The 21,157-nt window shown below is 39.8% G+C and overlaps 4 protein-coding genes across 5 annotated transcripts in view; 2 read left to right on the forward strand and 2 right to left on the reverse strand.

Annotated features, from left to right (window-relative positions):
• The window catches only part of LOC114652501 (gastrula zinc finger protein XlCGF26.1-like), a 67,712-nt gene extending 48,403 nt beyond the window's left edge, over nt 1-19,309 (forward strand). The window contains exon 4 of the transcript XR_007934968.1: nt 18,687-19,309. The gene's annotated coding sequence lies outside the window, so the exon portion shown is untranslated. The remainder of the gene's footprint in view (nt 1-18,686) is intronic.
• Nucleotides 1-21,157, reverse strand: part of LOC114652525 (zinc finger protein 501-like) — a 312,019-nt gene that overhangs the window by 100,360 nt on the left and 190,502 nt on the right. The window lies entirely within an intron of this gene.
• The window catches only part of LOC114652425 (zinc finger protein 883-like), a 281,535-nt gene that overhangs the window by 100,360 nt on the left and 160,018 nt on the right, over nt 1-21,157 (reverse strand). The window lies entirely within an intron of this gene.
• Nucleotides 14,898-17,633, forward strand: LOC114652528 (zinc finger protein 724-like). The gene has a single exon (XM_028802910.2). The coding sequence runs from the start codon at nt 15,302-15,304 to the stop codon at nt 16,091-16,093; it is 792 nt and encodes a 263-aa protein (XP_028658743.2). The 5' UTR covers nt 14,898-15,301; the 3' UTR covers nt 16,094-17,633.

Here is a 21,157-nt window from a genome sequence, read left to right on the forward strand (position 1 = left end):
TATTATTATTGAACACGTATGTAGAGGACATGTGTGTCTTATTTTACGTGTATGACAGGACGGACGGTAAAGCCTTGAATGAAACTCCGTGTTGATGCTTTGGGTAACACGACAGGTGAGGAGCAGAGAACGTTAAACGTGTCAGTGACTGCGGGGGATTGTGGGACTGAAGATGGTTTAAGAAAACAGAAACGACAAAAGCTTAGTCTGTCAAGAATTCTATTTCCGTCAGTCTTTTACTTTCTTGTGCTGCACTTCGGAAGACTACTTATTTATCCCCCTTTGAAAAGATGCATTCACAAGGAAAGGATGTTACTGCAAGTGTTATGTTTTTTAGAAAGTTTGGCTCCAGATGTGCTTATCCAGCTGCTCATTCTTGTCAGTACTTGAGTGATCTTTATGTCCACCTCTGGATGAATTCTCAAAGTTTCTTTTCATCATTTTTGTCTCATTAACGCAGAAATCCCAAGGCTTTCCCTAAATTGCAGAAGACGCTGTTGATTGCACTGATTCTGTTTTAAAGACAGTTGTGATTAGTTATGCAGAGCTCGCTTTTACTCACATTGCTTTTTGGAAATCAATAACACAAATCAGCTACAGATCTGGGAATCACTGAATAGTAAAAACGTTTAATGAGGAGTTTCGTGCGCAGATACAAGTCGGCTTTGGTGAAGCGTTTCTTAGCCTCTCTGATATGATCGACATGGGGTGACGCTGGATTGTTATAATAAGTGCTGCCTTATGCAAAATATGCTTATTAATTTGTTACAGATTCTACGTGGACAAGACTACACAGCAAGAAACGAAGTGCCCTATGTGAATCATTCATAATGTCAGCTAGACGTATTTCTAAACTTACAGACAAGTACTACATAACTCTATTTGAAAAGTGATTTTTTTTAAACTTTGGGAAGGGACCATACGCGAGCCCCAACTAGGATTTAAACTCGCGTCAGCACACCTTACAGATGCAGCAGGGCCAACTGCTTTTACGCTTTGAGCCAAAGCAGTTCAGTAGATGAGTGGGCTGAGCAATCGGCTGCTGACTGCGCAGATATCAATGACGTCATTACGCTAGCGTGTCTCAAAATCACGTGACGGGCGCATTTGAAGGAAGCCTCGAAGCGGCGCTTCGAAAGCTCGACACAGTTTCGAAACCTGAGTATCGATCGGCCCATCACTACACTTCAGTATCCAGCAGCACATCACTAGTTTGCTCTTATGAGACCCTCGCGCTCAGACTTCTTCACGACCATAAGATCAAGTAAAGGTGCGGAAGGCGAGACGAAGTCGAACGTGGAGATCGCGTACGGGTGGGAATGCCAGCAGTGAGGAAGATCGCGACATGCTGAGCGGCTTTAACTTTGAGGAGGTGCCTGAGGCCGCGTGGTTCGCTTTTAAGTGTTGGGGATTGAGCACTACGTGGCGCAGGAGGCGGTGGCAGCAGCAGAAGCACAGCAAATCGCACCTCCAGGAGTTTATTGTGGATGACGCGGGGCGCGCACTTTTAGCTGCTGGTACGTTAATTTATTTTCCGGTCGGTGTCCCGTGAAATGTAATGCTACATCTGACTTGGCGGAGGCGCATTAACTCGGGATTGCTTCTGCTCTCTTCGCGTTTGTGCACTTTTCCGTGGCGTTTCTTGTTTTGATTTCGCGCATGCTCCGACCTGTGCTGTCCGTCGGTCGCGCGCTTGTTCAGCCGCTTGTGGCTACCCGATCTGTGTGCCTACCCGATTTGCGCGCGCAGGCGTATTGAAAGTCTAGCATGCCGTGAAGTGTTCACACATGCTTTAAACAGATTGGGCAGCTCCGTAAAGTGAGCGATGACGTTTTCGTTCAATACGTATGCAATAACACACTCCGCATGCGCTTAATAATAAACAAACATTTCGCTTTACGGCACGGATCGCTCTCAACTGCGCATGTCAATAAACAACGAGCAGTGCAGTATTTTCGTTTAAATACCGTAGTAGTTGACCATAATGATAATATTATTAAATATTCATTGTACGTTCTGTTTTCAGGGCTGAATTAAGCTTGTTGTACTCCTCGTTATAAACGTTAATTGTTTATCACTGAGCTCGCTTCGTTTAGTTTACATAGCACTTCAATTTTCATTTCCCATTCTACAAAGAAGTATTTAACCATTGCATATGTTATTATAGTCTACATATAAAAAATAAATGACAGTTTTAAAAATAGATGTATTCAAGTACTTTATTGTCGTTGAGTAACGCAACGAAATTACTCGTGTCAACTTCACGTAGCATTTAAATTCCAATGTGAAATAGTTCAGATATATAACAATACAATAAATAAAGTATGAACTAAAAACTGAGTAATCATACAAAATATGTTCAAAATATTAGCAAGATGCCATATATAATGTTAAAGTAACCAGGATGGATTATTATTGCATAAATGCACAGCAGTATAGATTACCTACACTACATTAATTGTACATGATCAATGAAAACGATTTCAGATTGAGGAGATATACGAGTTCAGTAAGTTTATTGCAGCTGGAAAAAAGTTTGTTTTTTTTTGTCCATTTGTAGCATACAGATTGATAATAATAATAATTCTTTGCATTTATATATCTGAAATGCCTGCCAGATGAGAGAAGCTTAAACAGGTTCTGTCCAAGATGAGTGTTCTCCTTGATGATGTGTTCAGCTCTTCTTACACAGGGAATCTTGTATCGATGATCAAGTGATGGCAGTTCAGTTCCATTGAACGTCTTGTAATGTTTTTATGATCCACTACTGGGCTTTTTTGGCAGGTTTGGTGCAGCTGTTGTACCAGGCTTTCATGCAGTTAGTCAAAACAAGTGTGTATATATGTAAAAATGAACTGTTGATGCACTTTTCATCCCTGGAAAAACTCTTTAAAAATAACTTTACATATTATTATTAATGAAATACACATGTCATAGGGCATCATGGTTTACAAAACTTTGTAGCGGTGATACTAGTGGATTGCATAAACAGTCTTTTTAAAGAAAAAGAAATCTTCATTTCATGTTTAACCACATAAAGCACAACCCCAGCACCATCTTCTGTGATACTATTGCTCGTCTTGTACTCACATTTAAATGGCTTTTATTCACCCCTATAGTGTCTTAAATGTGAGTTAATAACTGAATAATGAAAAAGGAAACACACTTTTCATGCAAATTTTATTGAATAAATGTTATGAGAACAACAAAAGTGAACAATGTGAGAACAATGCACCTAAAAAAAACATTTGTCAAATGTACAAAAAAAATAAGTAAAAAAAATCACCACATAGCTTTAACATATTTTACCCAGAGCACAGAAAATGTACTTACATTTTTTGCTATTTTGATCCTTAAAATTATTCCACAAATAACTTCTCTAACATATTTTAATACTAATAAAGCCCAAACTGCTAAACTGCTTAACAAATATATATAACTTTATGAAAATGAAAAAATATATATACAATTAAAAAGTACACAACAGAAAAATTGAAAGGTCCTTCTCCTTAAATATATCTGCTGGTCAGATGGTCCTGTTGAAGAACACAAGAAGGTCCAGCTGGTCAGGATGATTGACAAAACAACGTCTCAGGGTCACAAGGTCACAGCCCCCCCAGGCCCCTCTGGACATTCTCAGCCAGCATACTGTTGTGGTGTTAATCCAATTGCAGCTCCACTTCAAGAGGGTCTTCAGAAATCTTCTCTCTTCAGCACCACAGTCAGTTGCACAAGACTTGACCAGGGTGCATGGCAAAGGGCATCACTGGACAAAAAAAATAAAACACAATGGTTATTATCTGGTGTAAATCTTTCAAAGTGTATGCAGTTCCATTCATAAACCAGAAGTAAATCATAAACTGATAGAAGTGGGAATTAAGCAGAGGTGAAGTTTAAAAATGGAGTTTTAAAAGTATTTGAAAGGTTTTTCATTTATAAACGGCATTCTATATTTACAGTACATGTGCAAGCTGCTTCACCAGTTCTTTCATAAGCAAATTAGTGGTTGTGGATTAAAGATTACACTGAGGAGTGTTGGAGGAGAGACAGTACCAAATACAGCAAGGGACTAAACTGTTCAGAGCTTTTTATGTAATGAATAGTATAGTACTTTAAAATCAATTGTGAAGGAGACAGCCATCCAGTTTATTAAAGCTAAGGTCAAGTAAATGAGCTTGGAATATGAAGAAAAACAAAATGTAAATAAAACAAGATACATTACCCCAGAATACTTGGCAATGACACAGTAGATTCAGACCCAAGACTCAAATGAAGGATTCTGGAAGCACTGGGCAGTAGCATCATCTTCTATTCCAACAGATATCGCAGCATTCCCTCCTTCTTTAATTGCTGCCTTATCTTTCAGTTAAATTCTTCCACTTCACTAAGGCAAGTAAAATATAAAAATAATAAACAAGAAATATTTAAACACTTCAAACATTCCTAGACTTGACTTTTACCTGATACTGTATTCTGGGCCACCAAGAAATAAGTCTTCTGCCTCCTGTCCTGATACACCCTGTAGAGCAGCCAGGGCATGGATGATGGACTATCCCAAATTAAGAAAGAACAGAATACAAAAGTTGCTTGCATGTAACTGAAATCTGACCACATCACATTATAAGTGAAGACATACACCAATTACCGAGTAACAAAGCATAATACCCTAAGAATGTGTTCTTTATTTTGCAAATGAAACAGCCTGGTTTTGTTTCTATTGAAACTCATACAATGAGAAAAACACAACAGTTACTGGGATTGCGAGGATTCACACACACACTAAAATATTGTGGTCTAATGTTGGGGAGTTGCATAAGAAGAAACACATTTTAACATTCGTTAGTGGATATCAATTTACTTCTCTCTTTAAAAGAATTGTAAAATTTAGACATCTGATCTGAGATACATCTAGGCAGTTCAGATTTTCATATTCTCAAAAAGAGAAAACCTACTAATCCATTAATCAAGTATAAATCAGTAAATAACAGGAAAGTTCACCTGAGCAGTTTTTTTAATAACACAATTTATTAAAAGTTTTGCATATTTCAAAATATTCATGCGTGTTCATTGAAATCACCAGCCTATTTAAAACGGTAAATTTTGTAATATTCCAATTATTAAACAAAACGTCAGATAATCCTAAATATATCTAGATTATATTACAGTATATACTGTATTCTCAAAAACTGAAAAGCATTCAATAAACATTACATACAGTACCTTTAATCATAAAATTCACGGACACACGTCGTATTTCACTTCGCTCTCTGACCGTTAAATTGTTGTTAAATTCTTCCCATAAAAGATATTCTTTCAAGTCGTTGTAAAATTGAAAAGTCTTCATTTTTTCAAGAAGTGAAAAATATTCTTCTTCCCGGAGAAAAAATCAATATGCTCCTATTCTTTATAGCGCTCTTCTTTCTCCTTCTCACTCGAATGGCGGAAGTTCTATTTGTTAATGCAGACCGAGAAATTAAAATCCCGCGGCAACTTTTTTTCTCATGTGTCGTAAGACATTCGACATGCGCAGAACAAATCGGGCAGCGTCGTGAAATGAATTTTAATTAAGCAGAGAGCGCGTGCGTGAGACAAATTAGATGGGGACTCGTGTCGCAAATTAAAAAAAAAACACGCAGATCGTGCAGGGTTGTAATAGTTAAGCTCTGCGCATGCGCACGCAAATATGGTAGGCACCGCAGATCGGGTAGCGACACCGCTCACTCCTGCACACATAGACATAGAATTACTAGATGCCCCATGACCAGCAGAACCGTACGTCAACGTCGCCGCCATATTGTGAGTGGCACTGCTGTGGAGTGAAGTAATGGATAAATATGCCTCATGCATGTGCTGCTTGGGATTGTAGAAACTGCTGTACGCTCCAAACCAGATCACAGGGATTACATTTCATAGGTCAGCGTTTCTCAACCTTTAAGTATTTGCGGCCCGTGTTTTCGTAACAGTTTTAATCGCGCCCCCCCTAAGGTTTTTTTAAAAGGAGCCCACTAATATCAATTTGTTCATTTTTAATCAATGATATATCATAGATGCATATTTTATTATACCTACTTAACTTTTATCGACATTTATCTAACTCTATATTTATTTTTCTAGTATCAGAATGTAGATTAAGTTAATTTGTTTTGGTTTCAATAAATGTATTTTTCATATTTTCGATTCTTGTTTTCTTTTTTTCACATCTTCACACCCCCCTTTTTATTACTGCCCGCCCCAAAACAATTGTTTTGGTTATATTTGGCCATTAGAAAATCGCATTTTATAGATAGATAGATAGATAGATAGATAGATAGATAGATAGATAGATACTTTATTAATCCCAATGGGAAATTCACATTCTTCAGCAGCAGCATACTGATACAATAAATAATATTAAATTAAAGAATGATAATAATACAGGTGAAAAAAAACAGACAATAACTATGTATAATGTTAAATATTAACGTTTGCCCCCCCTGGTGGAATTAAAGAGTCGCATAGTTTGGGGGAGGAACGATCTCCTCAATCTGTCTGTGGAGCAGGACAGTGACAGCAGTCTGTCGCTGAAGCTGCTCTTCTGTCTGGAGATGACATTATTTAGTGGATGCAGTGGATTCTCCATAATTGATAGGAGCCTGCTGAGCGCCCTTCGCTCTGCCACAGATGTTAAACTGTCCAGCTCCATGCCAACAATAGAGCCTGCCTTCCTCACCAGTTTGTCCAGGCGTGAGGCGTCTTTCCTCTTAATGCTGCCTCCCCAGCACACCACTGCGTAGAAGAGGGCGTTCGCCACAACTGTTTGATAGAACATCTGCAGCATCTTATTGCAGATGTTGAAGGAAGCCAGCCTTCTAAGGAAGTATAACCGGCTTTGTCCTTTCTTGCACAGCGCATCAGTATTGGCAGTCCAGTCTAATTTATCATCCAGCTGCACTCCCAGATATTTATAGGTCTGCACCATCTGCACACAGTCACCTTTGATGATCACTGGGTCTATGAGGGGTCTGGGCCTCCTAAAATCCACCACCAGCTCCTTGGTTTTGCTGGTGTTCAGGTGTAGGTGGTTTGAGTCGGACCATTTAACAAAGTCATTGATTAGGTCCCTATACTCCTCCTCCAGCCCATTCCTGATACAGCCCACGATAGCAGTGTCATCAGCGAACTTTTGCACATGGCAGGACTCCGAGTTGTATTGGAAGTCCGATGTATATAGGCTGAACAGGACCGGAGAAAGTACAGTCCCTTGTGGCGCTCCTGTGTTGCTGACCACAATGTCAGACGTGCAGTTCCCAAGACGCACATACTGAGGTCTGTCTTTAAGATAGTCCACGATCCATGCCACTAGGTATGAATCTAATCCCATCTCTGTCAGCTTGTCCCTAAGGAGCAGAGTTTTATAATCTTAACCTTAGCTATGCCAGGCTAAGCTAACAAAGCTACGCATTTATGTACTCAAGTGAGCCTCCAAACAACATTTTGGCTAAATGTATTTAGTCACTAACCATGTAGATTGTTGTTAGCTGTTAACATTTCTCAAACTTCGAAAGTTTCCCAAAGAAATCAACTTCAGGAAGCAGTGGGAGGTCAGGTAGCCCTTAGACGGGATCTTGAGAAAGCTGTGCTGTGATGTGCGCCGTGCTGGTTTGGTAACAGATGCTGTACCAACATCATATGATCAAAGCTACCACTCACTCAGATTAAAAAACAAAGGAGGTTTGATGATTCCTTCTGAGGGTCCAGTCAAGGTGGTCAAAGTAGCTGAGCGTGTTATCCGACAGTTGACATTAGGACAAGCTGTCAGTGTGTCTTTGATCAATCAGTTTCTTTGGGCTGAGATTGGTTCAGATGATATGTTTTTTTCTCAAGGAGCACATCGAAGAAACACAGTTTGAAATTGATAACCATCATTTTATGTTCATGTCTTTAGTTGTGTTTCTCTTCCACAAACTAAGTCTGCACCATATTGCCAGACTGAATACTCTCAAATTACCGAGTGGCAACACACGGAAAAAGTTATAAGACAGTTCTATTTCTTGGATTTTAGATCCTATCCTGTATATATTTACAGTAAGTAGCTACATTGTGTGTGTGTGAGAGAGAGAGAGATTGAGAGAGGAATGAGTGAAATGTTTTCAGAAATTAAGCCAATTTGTATACAATAAAATTGTTTATTTTTGTCATTGAGTGGATCATTTCACTGTTAAAAGAAAGACAAACGAAGATAACTGGCAGTAACAGTGCAAAATTCACAATTGGTATGCCAGTTTGAAAAGATAAGTTTTGAGGGTAGATTTAAAATGTTATTGAATCGAGCTGACGAATATGAGAGGGAAGAGAATTCCCGAGTTGAGGAGCACAATGAGAGACGCTCGAGCTCCCATAGCACTGAGTCTGATGTGCGTTACAGAAAGTCGAGCTGAGGATGAGGATCTGAGTGAGTGAGAGGAGTGTCAGTCTGGAGGAGATCAGTGAGGTTGTAGAGAGCTTAAAATGTTAAGAGCGATATTGTGTATCGTATTCAGTAGTTAACGGGGAGCGAGTGAAGTTGAGAGAGAATCGGTGTAATATGTTCAGTGGATTTAGAACAGCAGGTTATTATCCTGGCAGCAGAATTTTGAAGAAGTTTGTAAGCGATGGATAAGTTTTTGTAAGATGCCAGATAGAATAGCATTACAGTAATCTATATGTGAGGTGACTCGGGCATTAACCAATACTTCAGTACTGTGTTGCATAAGAACAGGACAAAGTCTAGAAATGTTTCAGGGATGGAAGAAGGCAGTCCGAGAAATGTTACTTATATGGGAGGAATTATTTAATAATAATAATTATTGTTATTATTTAATAATTGTCATTATTAGTGTATAAATGGATGTAAATAATTGCATTTAAACGATGCACCAAAATCTGTTGTATGTAAACAATGCTGTTTTAAATGTTCTTGTTTTTTCATCAGAAAACCCGGTTTCAACGTTTACCTGTATTAGTGTAAATGGCACTTTTGCCACTCGCAATGTGGCGGATGCGCTAACATATCGTCTCAACTGGGCAACACAGTGAATGCGGCGTCTATCTATATATGTCTAAGCCTGCACGCCCCATCATTCATTTCTGATTTTTCTTGAGCTCTGCGTGTTCTTTGTGTTTTTTCGTTTTTCCACTAAAGCCGTCATCAGCAACTTTGTTGAAGTGGCGTCGCATGATGTAACTTTACTGGGCGCATTAGCTTTCGTTTCCACAAGTTTATCTCATACTGAGACCCATTAGAAATAATTGAAATTATTTCATATTTTGTTTTTTTCTTATCCAGAAAGATGCTCATGCGGTTTCACTGTAACAGGGAGACTTTGATTTGTTTAATGGGAAATAAAAAATACAAACGTTACACAAGCTAGTGCTGCTGGAGGAATACAGTAAAATCTACAGCTGGTATGGCATTACCAGTACAATTTTTGTGTTATTTGTAATGGTATTGTTTTATTTAATGTCTTTTATCCTTTGCAGCTACTTTCAGTATTTCTATGTACTTTTATTCTTTATCTTACTAGACATGGCCGTGTTAAATGAAGAACAGGACTCAGTACAGGGTAGAGGTGAGCCTATCAGGGCTGTTTGCATCCAACCATGTGAAGCCATCAAAATAAAAATTTTGAAAGCTGCAGAGCTCAGCAGAACCGCGACTTGACTATTATGGGCTGCAGCTCAACTGTCTGTCCTCATTGTTTAAAGTGGCAGTGCCGCCTCAGAGACCTTGGTGAGCAGATTCTGATGATCATGTTGGTGAATCCCTGTTGAGCCCACTCCTATCTTGTCCCTCAGACCCTCGTGCCACTTGGTGTGCTTTAGGTACAATTCCTGCTGAAGTCTCTTTTTACGGGCCATATCCATCTTATGGTTTTCCACCTCCTCAAATGCTCCATTTCTTTCCCAGCTGCTTATCTCTTCCTGGTTTGCTGACTCAGCTGATAGCCTGTCTACGCTTAGATGTAACTTTAAGTTTCTTTTCCGTTTCTTTCTGACCCCCTTTCTTGCCAATCATGTTTATATATGCTTGCATATACTGTAATAGAACCCTCGAGTTGGATAAACACAGGATACCTCGGGAAAATAAGAAATAATAACACCACTGCTAAAGGAGCTCAGCTTCAGACATCCATCTCCTGCAACGGACGAGACCAACTCTGAAGTCTCTTTTTAAAGGGCATATCCATCTTGTGCTTTCCACCTCCTCAGATGCTCCATTTCTTTCTCAGCTGCTTTTCTCTTCCTGGTTTGCTGACTCAGCTGATATCTCCGTGATTTCCACACACAAGTCCCATAGTTGCAGTTCATTAGTTTCTGATTCAACTTGCAGATTATCCACACTTGATGTGCCAACAGAGCCTTCTGTGTCAGCAGTGCTGTCAGGATCAGTAAACTCTAAATTATACCAATTTCTGCTTTGCCAGCCCAATCTAATACTTTATCTGTTTGTCACCATCTCCGTCCACATATCTCACAGTTTGCCCCTTTTTTAGACAAACACAATGACTCTGTCTTAACCTGTGAGTTTACTCAACGCCAGCATCGACATCTTCTACTAGGACTGAAGAGTTTAGAGTCTCCTCCTCATCTCCAGTGTCTTCATTATCTGATGTAGTGTTAGATAAATCTCTCTCTTCATCTCTCTCACTGCTGGTGGTATGTCGATTGTCACCTTTACCGTTGACTTTACGTAGTCTAGAATGGTGGGCCCTTACAAGAGCACAACAATAATAAGGAGATTTAAGATCACAAAGTTTGAACACTGTGCTGGATTATTACTTTGACTGGCTATTTCTACCTAAATATAAGTGAACAGAAATGGTTCTCATGTCATTTTAAAGCTCTTTTCCAGCTCCGTAGTTTGTGAAAATACTATGCTGTCCCCAAAATGACCATGATATGAGTTCAAGTTCAGGCACTTTATTATCATTGTGTAACACGATGAAATGACTTTTTGTGACAGACCCAAGGTGCATTTAAAGAAAAGTCAAATAATTCCAAATATGTCGTATACAGTGTTAAGTGATTAGGTAACCAGAGCAAATTATCATTGTTCAAAGTACAGCAGCATAAATTGTTATTTCACCTGTTAATGAATAGTACGTTACATACTCTATATTGTATTACATTAGTATATTGCACATTACCAATATAGCTTATTGCACATGTTCAATTAAAAATGATCTGAGACTGAGGAGATTCAGAGTTCAGAAAGTTTATCGCAGATGTGATAAAGCTCTTTTTTAGTCTGTTTGTGCGTACACAGATTGACCTAAAGTGTCTTCCTGGCGGGAGGAGCTCAGACAAACAAGGTCTGCAGTGCATTTTGATCACATCTGAATTGTTTGATTTGTAATTTTAAACTGTGAAGCAGAGAAGGAAATCAAGAAAAATGTGTCTTTGACCGAATTGTGCTCATTATTTTTAATGACTTTATGATGTTCATTCTACTACTTTTATTTTCACAGGACTTTCCCATTTCACATGACCATACACTGAGGTGTCTAATGGCCTCCAACCCGGTGCTGTCCGTGTGAGAAGTGAATCTAAGAAGAGAAGGGCAAACACTTAAAGAGAGAGAAAAGTTTCCCACAGAGCATGGCCTCTGCCAAAGAAGATGGTGTGGATGAAAGAATGGTGGACATTAAAGAAGAGGACTGTGAGCGGCTCACACCAGAGGATGTGAGTGTGAAGCTGGAGGAGCACGAAGAAAGAATATCAGTTTTTAAAGAGGAGGAGGAGAAGTGCAAGGGGGTGACTGCTGCCATTAAAGCTGAGGATTTGAATGATTTCTCCATTGGTCTTGAACTTCAAAAGCATGAAACTGAGGATATTTTCAAGCAAGAGGCCTGTGAAGAATCTCCATCCATTTTACAGCCCTGGTCCACTAATACGGGACAACTGGCTACGCAGGAGAATTCTGCAGAGCTGAAGTCAGAGTTATCAGAGTCTGAAGAGAAAATCACTGAGGGAAATGGGAGAGAAGGAGAAGAGTCACCTGGGAGTGTTGAAATAAGTGAGTAATGTGATTAAATATAAAAGAAAGAGAGCATTTATAAATTCTAACGGTGGGTGCTTTGATGTTTTTAGAAGATTGAAATGAGAGTGGAAAACACGGTTAATTGAACTTGGATAAAGACCACCTGCTCAGGTGCATGATAACAAACAATAAGTTACCTGATAAATGATAAATTAGAAAACTTGGGTGAATAAGGAAAAATCTAAAGTGTTCATCACATGACTTGAACATTTTGAAGCTTTGACTGAAGCTGTGACGTATGTTAGGCCAACAGCGCATTACGTTCAATGAGAATATCAAAAGTCATATTTTTTTAAAGACCTGTATATTTCTTAAATTATGTGTCAGTTAAAATAGACGTCGACAAAAAGAAATAAATAAGTAAAAATAAAATCCTCAGCCCTGTGCACTAAATAAGAGTAAATTTGCTCAAGCCAGTACACATCTAATATGTTCCTCATCTTTCTAACTGTAATCTCGTGCACTTTGACGTTAACAGTGACAAGAGGTACCTGTACGAGCCATGATGACATTTAGGGAGTCTCAGGGTCTTCTTTCAGCATCTTGTGTTCTGTTCTCAGCCTGAACTTGCTGGGGCAGCATGGCCTGGACAAGTCGGCAGTGGTGTGAAGTCATCACTTGGAGATGATCTTGGGCCCTTCTGTCTCCCACAGTCACATCAGGTCAATTTGGAGTCTCCACTCCACTTCACCTGCATGTTTTTGTTGATGAGGAGAATAACCAGAACAACTCTGGTCAGGATTTGACCCCAGGACACCTAAACAATAAAGCAGCTGTGCTGAACACTGTGCCCCCCTAACGCAAGCGGTTATACAGTATTTGTATGTTTAGATTTTAGGTCAGATTAGGTTCTAGAGAATGTAAATATCATCACATACATTACAGTGAAGAAGAGAAAACTCAAATTCAGATTCCTTGTTGAGTGGGAAGGCTCTGATCAGACTCTTTAGAGCTGATATTGATCACCCATTCTATTCCATTAGGATCTGCTGATATATACATTAAAATAAATGTATTTTTAGCCATGCATAAACTTCACATTCCATAATAAAGTGCTACTGCATACAGCATACACACAGAACATTTACCCATAATGCACATATAATGGAACAAAAACAAACTGAACAAAACAAAAGGAATGGCTTAATCATGCTCCACATTTCTAATAAAATAAAATGTTCAATTAGATATTTATAACCATGTACTACGACAAGAAGAAAATGAGACAGTCTTGGTGAACGCTTCAGGTTCTTATATACTAATATAAGCATCTCTGCATGTTCTGAGGACAGTCTGGTCCTCCTGTCATCCACGACGTGTGCTGCTGTACTGAACAGACCCTCGCTGTCCCCACTCGTATAAGGAGGGCACAAGTAGGATGATGACTTTTATTGGTCCTCCACAAAGCCAGTGGCCCAGCATCTCTTGTTGTTTAAGGTTCACAGAGATAAAGATTCACTTCTGATGCTGCTGACTCAAATATCGTTTTTATCTTTATTGACAATTTCTTCATTTATTCTGCAGTTCTGTTGTCAGGTAGTTTCTTTGGACCTCTTGACTGTCGTCTGTCGCTCCGAGTGCGTCTGTGTGGTCGAGACACCGGCACTAAGCAGTTTATGTGTTTCTGATTTGCAATCATCTGTGAAATACGTGTCCTTGTGTCATTGTTTAATTTGAGGAAAAAATCATTATGCTAATAATATGTTACAGAATTTGTAACTGTATAGTGACTATTCACACTCAATGCTTATTATGCATAATTAGTATTATATTATTTAGGTCTAAAAACTAGGCTCATATCATTCTACCCAACAAGCCAGTAAGTGGGCTGATTACAATTTCTAACTAATCGACATTCTCTTGATAACAATTTATATTTATGTACCAGCTCGGTAAAACTGTACATCCCTTTCCTCCCATCTACCTACACATTCACTGACAGGCTAATCAAAGGGATTTTAGTCAAAATAGCTAATGCCTGGTTAATTAATTATACAAATAAATCAGTTAACAAACACTCACTGGCAGATGGAATCGTGGATCTAAATGATCTAGAAGGTGACATCTTCCAGAACTGAAAGTGGCTGGTTGTCCAGGCTTACGAATTCCACTGTTTTTGCTGTCACAGTAAGTCTTTGGCGTTCTTGCTGTCAATATTTTAAGGTTGAGTTTTCTAAGTGCTGCCATTATTGGAGGCCGAGTGAGAGTAGGTGACTGAGCTAGACTAAGCTTGATGGTCGCCTCAGCCTTTGAACAGCTCGTTCTTCACACCAGTCCCTTTTGTGTTGACTTCTCAGATGCTGAGTAAGGTTTGTATTATTGAAAGTGTTATCAGAGAATCCTCCATCACTGACTTCTTATTGCACATATATTACAAACCGCAAATTTGTTATTTATTGTAGGAAGGCAAGAAAACTGTTAGACTGGTGAGGACGTGTTTCTGTATGTTGGTAATGTTGGAACTTTGTCTTGCATGCTTTTTAACATTCAAGATCAGATGTTAACATCAGCTAATTTGCTGAGCACCGGTCAAGTCATTTGGAGTGAAAATTGGCTGATTTTGATTTGTCATCAGTTGATCAGATCAGGCCAGTCTTTCACATATGATAGAAAGGTGGAGAAATTGAACAGACAGCAGCAGAACATGTAGAGAACACACATGGAATTCCAGACCATAAATGGCACCTCAGTGTGAGGAAGGAACTCCAACCAGTGTGCCACCACTTTACTTGTACTGTTTCATTTATTTTAAAAGGCGGGTAGTGGTTAGGAATTTGGATATCAAACTATGAAGCTGTAGCTTCAAATTCAGCATTTTACACCGTGTGACCATGAGCAAGTCACATGACCAGCCTGAGCTCCAGTTGGAAAAACAAGAGAAATGTAACCAATTGTGTCTCAAATGTTGTGAGTCACCTTGGATAAAGGTGTCAGGGACAAAACAATAGTTAAAATGTTTGTGTTCTTTCAGATTTACAGACGAATGACAGCTTCTCTCTACCTTCATTTGGTCAGCCCTTTATTCAATCCAAAGAGAAAGGTTTGAAGAATTCAGCAAGAGGATCAGAGAACCTGACAGCAGTCTTTTTGCAGTGCAGTTCTCTCCCTGCTTCTGGAGTAACACAGACAGAAGCCATCAAAACTGATCGACAGCAAGTGGAGAAAGAAATCCAAATTCATACTGAAGAAAAATGTTTGGAATTTGGCAAACAATTCACACAAATAAATGATCTTAATGAGCATATGAAGATTCACACAGGAGAAAACATACATTGTTGTCATGAATGTGGTAAGTCGTTCTCTAGGAGAAGCCATCTACAGAATCACAGAAGAATCCACACAGGAGAAAAACCTCATTGCTGTTCAGAATGTGGTAAGTCATTCTCATATCTATGCAATCTTCAGAAACACAGAAAAATCCACACAGGAGAAAAACCTCATTGCTGTCCAGAGTGTGGTAAGTCATTCTCCACGAGTAGCCACCTTCAGACGCACAGAAGAATCCACACAGGAGAAAAACCACATTGCTGTCCAGAGTGTGGCAAGTCGTTCTCAACGAGTAGCTATCTTCAGACGCACAGAAGAATTCACACAGGTGAAAAACCTCATTGCTGTTCAGAATGTGGAAAATCATTCTTACATATAAGCAATCTTCTGATGCACAGAAGAGTCCACTCAGGAGAAAAACCTCATTGCTGTCCAGAGTGTGGTAAGTTGTTCTCAAGGAGAAGCCATCTTCAGAGGCACAGAAGTATCCACAAAGGTGAAAAACCTTATTGTTGTCCAGAATGTGCAAAGTCGTTCTCATCTATAAGCAATCTTAAGCAGCACAGAATAATCCACACAGGAGAAAAACCCTATTGTTGCCCAGAATGTGTCAAGTCGTTCTCATCGATAAGCAATCTTAAGAAACACAGAATAATCCACACAGGAGAAAAACCTCATTGTTGTCCAGAATGTGGTAAGTCATTCTCAAGGAGAAGTCATCTTCAGAGGCACAGAAGAATCCACACAGGAGAGAAACCTTATTGTTGACCAGAATGTGGCAAACAATATTCTGACAAACTCACTTTTCAAAGGCACACGGAAATTGATACTGGTGAGAAGCCATATTGCTGTCCTTAATGTGGAAAAAGGTTTTTCAACAGTAGGTGTTTTCAAGTACACACACAAACTCACACTGAAGAGAAAATGCAGTATGTCTGTTCTGAATATGGCAAATGTTGTGCAAACAAGAAAAGTCTTCATAGACACACCAAAATCCATACTGGAGAAAAACATTTTTGCTGTTCTGACTGGGAGAAACAATTGTTAGATTTAAGCTCACTTCAGTGCCACATTAGAGCTCATACTGGAGTGAAACCTTATTGTTGTCCTGAATGTGATAAGCAGTTCTCACAACACAGCACCCTACAGAGTGTTATCAGACTTCACACCGGAGAGAAACCTCACCGTTGCTTGGAATGTGGCAAACAATTCTCACGCCTCAATTCTCTGTATAATAATGGGAGAAGTTTTATTGGAGAGAAGCCTTACAGTTGTACTGAATGTTGAATGTGATTCTCCTATAATAGTTTTCTTCACAATCATAAAATAATTCATTGTGGTAAGAAACAACGCTGTTCTGTTGCAAGTTTTTCTCAGACAGCAGGGCTCTCAAAGATTTATTGCTGTCCAGAGTGTGGCAAATGATTCTCAGTTCAAAGCGCACTTAGGTGCCACAGAAGGATCCACACTGGAGAGATGCAGTACTCCTGTTCTGAATGTGGTAAGGGCTACACTTCCAGAAGAAGTTTTCAGAGACCCACACAAAGTCATATTGGAGTAAAGCCTGTCTAAGAAATGACACATGATCTTTCCTTTGGCTCCTCAATCAAAAAAAAAAAAACAAGAAGACAAATCTTCTGAATGCTTTAAAGGACTCCAGTTGAAAGTAGCTAATAAGTACATAAGAATAGTGGAGAAAACACTGAAAGTGGCAAACAGATTCTAGATGTAAAGTCACCTCAGAGCCACATATGAATTCACACTGGAATATAACACATATTTCACAAACAGCAAGAATCTTCTTCAACAACTTATGGGTGCAAGAAAAAAACTTCATTGTTGTTCTGAATGTGGTTACCGCTTTTCAGACAGCAGTGGCCTTCATATTCATAAATGACTGTCTTACGTGTGGTAAGCCTCTTAGCTGTTCTGAATGTTGAAAGTGGTCCTCCTGTATCAGCCGTCATCAACAACACGTAAGATTTCATGAAGGACTCAGAAACTGTACTGCTAGTCCGTCAGGCACACAGGGACTGATCATCTCTGCACCAGTGCTGTGACATAAGATGGTGAACAATACAAACACCAGACAACAGAATGAGGGAGCAACAGTACTGTGCGGTGATAACAACTTCAACCACAGAACACAACTGAAAAAGTTCAATGTAATAATAAAAAATGGAGAAGACAAATCCACAGTACAGTGCCAACTACCTGGAGGTGCCACTGACAACAAGGGGAATATTTTTGTTTCAGATCTTTGGAGATGAGGCCTTATCTGAGTAGCAATGAACTTGTACCGTCTCTGGGATGTCATCTGATGGCTGACGCCTGGGCTGAGTGCAGACAGCCGTTCTTAACCCTGATAATGAAGAAGTCATTTAGTGACGTCAGCTGACAGCCAATGCTGTCCAATCAGATACTGGGGAGGGACAGTAGAGGAGGACAGGGGACTAAAAAGAGAGCCGTCACATGACAGACCAATGTAGAGGGGCTTTATAAGACTTTTACACTAATTTAGGTTATCATTTCTAAATAATAAGAGTCTTTACAAACCAAACACATTCATCAGCTGCATGTCAAGGGTGAGTCCAAAAGTGAGAATTTCAGAAGATCTAAATACAAATAAAATGAAACATTCAGGGTTCAAAGAGAAATGTTTAAGACCTGAAGAGGGGATCACAACAGCATGCTAGGGTTAGCACGGGGGACAACAGTTGTGAAGAATATCAATTACTGTATAGAAGGACTGCGGTGGGCTGGTGCGCTGCCCGGGCTTTGTTTCCTGCCTTGTGTCCTGTGTTGACTGAGATTGGCTCCAGAAGACCCCCGTGACCCTGTAGTTATGATATAGTGTGTTGGATAATGGATGGATGTATAGAAGGAATATTATTTATAATAATAATTTTATTAGAAGTGCACAACACAATGAAATGAAATGAACTGATTTTATTGTCTGACATATAAGAGAAAAAGGGAAGACAAAGCAGAAACACACAGAGATCTCTGCTGACCCAGCTGTTAATTTGATAAATTAACTTAAAAATATAACAGATGTCCCTTTGCTCCATGTCAGTATATCCTGGGGTGGTGTGTGAAGGACGCTGTATACTCTGAATGTGCTGGTTCAGGTTTCAGTTTGACTTCAGCACCTTCTTCATATCAATACCCAAGACAACGTTTCTTCACGTCGAGACTACAAGCTGGAGGCCACAGGCGCTCAATAAACTCCAACATCAGGATGGACGATTAGAAAGCTCTGCTATGAGAGAGTGTCAGCTACACAAAGCTTCAGCTTCATTTACTTCACAGAATACTCCAACAAGCAGAAGTGGCCCCTTCTGTACCCCCACCACTGAAGGTCACATTTGACCCCTCACTACTCGGCGTTGGTTCACTCTGCTTGGACTTTCTGTATTTTGTAAGTTTATGTTTCATTTTTTGGCCACACTCTTTTTACATTTCATTTCATTGATGCTCTCAAATGTGTAAGTATAGCTTCAGTCTTTCAAGGACTTCTCTAAAAATGGTAAACTGGCTATGAAATGCAAGAAGGCAGAGAAATTTAAAAAGTATACCACAAAATGAAGAGGTGACATCAATGAAATACACTCAATGGCAGAGGTGACGAGGACAAAATCAGAAAGGACAGCACAGAAAAGGCAGGTACCAACTGGAAACAAAAGAAGAAAGCTGATTGGTGGAAAGACCTGTCAGTCACTCCTGAGTGGACTGTTGAGGACAGCCGTGACATGCAGACTTCAGAGTTCATGTGTTTTTGATTTCAAATCTGTGACCATGCACTGAATAAGTCTGTTATTTATCAGTTAGCATGTTCTGAAACTGTAATGTCATCACAAAGATCAGCATTTTATTAATACATGAATTACATTCCAATAGGTGGTGCACTGCAGATGATAAGGCTGAGGTCCACGCTGATCACTTATATTTCATCCCAGCTTATTAAATGACACATTCCTTTGACATTTCTGTACTTTGTCTTTATTTCTTGAGTGACTGAAGTAAATATTAGGGCAACGGATGTTGGAAGTTGCTGCTTTCTTGCCCAGGGTGTTATCAACGCTGAGAGGTTGCACTTGAATAATAATAATAATTCTTTATATTTTTATTGTGCTTTTCTCACTACTCAAAGGTCTTTTACACAGTGAGTGGGGAGCAACTTCAACCACCACTAATGTGCAGCATCCACCTGATGATGTGACGGCAGCCATTTTTGCACCAGTATGCTCACCACACATGAGCTATTAGATGGTGAATTTGTGAGAGAAACAGCTAATGAGAGAGAGGGGACGATTAGGGGGACACAATGACAAGGCCTTGGAGGGCAATGTAGCAAAGACATCTTCATGGAGGATACACAGGGATCTTTAATAACCACAGAGAGTCAGGACTTCAGTTTTACACCTCATCTGAAGGACAGCACCATTTCTACAGCACAGTGTCCTTGTCACTGCGCTGGGGCATTGGGATCCACATTCAGACCACCAGGTAAGCCCCCTATTGGCCTCACCAACACCTCTTCTAGCAGACACCCAAGCTTTTCCTAGATGGTCTCCAATCTGAGTACTGGCCAGGCCTGAATATGCTTAGGTTGAGGTAGATGACCTGATCTGAAGTGCATGTGGTGTGTCTGCTGGCTACAGAAGAGCAAGGGGGGCAGAAGTGAGACCCCCTAGTTGGGAACTGGCATAAAACCAAATGTTAAACGAGCCTTCATGTGTCTCAGAGACATCTGTACATTTGTTAGTGCTGGTGACAGGGAGTGCCAGTGTGGGACACTGAGAAATGACAGGCTGGAGGGGTCACTCTTATGTACTTAAGTGGAATGAGTCTGAGTGGGACTGGCATCAGGGCATCACTTATACCCAATTGTGTGACTAGGACCTGTGTGTGTTAATCATAGGGTGCAGGAGTAGACGAGCCTGTTCAACAGATGTGATTAAGTCTCACAAATCCTGAGATAAAACGACTTGAATAACCAAGAAAATCTAAAAAACTGTGAGGGAGCCGAGAGCAGCGAGCGCCTGCTGTGTGTTACGTGTGTGTCTGTCTGTCTGGTGTCCTGTCTGTCTGTCTGGCTTGTGTCCTGTCTCTTATCAATTTCTAAGAAGTTTTCATATTTCTACAATCCTTGTGTTTATTAATGAATCCTATGATTCTGTTTCTTGGACTGAGTGGACTTCAGTTACCTTAAGAGAGTCTAACAGGTGGGGTCTTTACTGAATAATCTGATAAATTACTGGCATGGACAAAGACAAAAATCAAAATTCATTATTTGCGTGGATTAACATCAGTCAGTCGATTCTCCTCACCAACAACATTCACACAACTCTGATAAGCAGGAGATGAGAACTTATTATGGGATGGACAATTTGACTAATAAAGAGGACTAACATGGACTCTGATGTGGACTTCAGTATGTAATATGTGATGATGTCGGCCCCTCCAGACTCCCTCTTCCCACATAGGAGTCTGTTGAACCAACACCATCGATAGTTATGACGAGATGAGCAGACAAATCTCATTGAAGTCAGGGGATGGTGGAAAGTGCTCGAGTGCTTTTATTAAAAACAGTCAAAAGTAAAATCTAAAGTGTCCACATGTGCAGTGTTATCAAAAACAAATCACAAATAAATCCTTAAAACCAGTGAAAGGTGGGTATAAAATCCATAAGAAATAAATCCGTTAAAACAGAGGTTACAAATGCAGGGTCTCTCGTCACGTGATCTCAGCCCACCTCCTTCTGTCTCCCCGGCTCACCCATCACTCGTGAGACTCTGCAGCACGAACTCCTTTCTGCCGCCTCCACAC

Source organism: Erpetoichthys calabaricus, chromosome 5, assembly GCF_900747795.2.
Source record: "Erpetoichthys calabaricus chromosome 5, fErpCal1.3, whole genome shotgun sequence".
Lineage (NCBI taxonomy): Eukaryota > Metazoa > Chordata > Cladistia > Polypteriformes > Polypteridae > Erpetoichthys > Erpetoichthys calabaricus.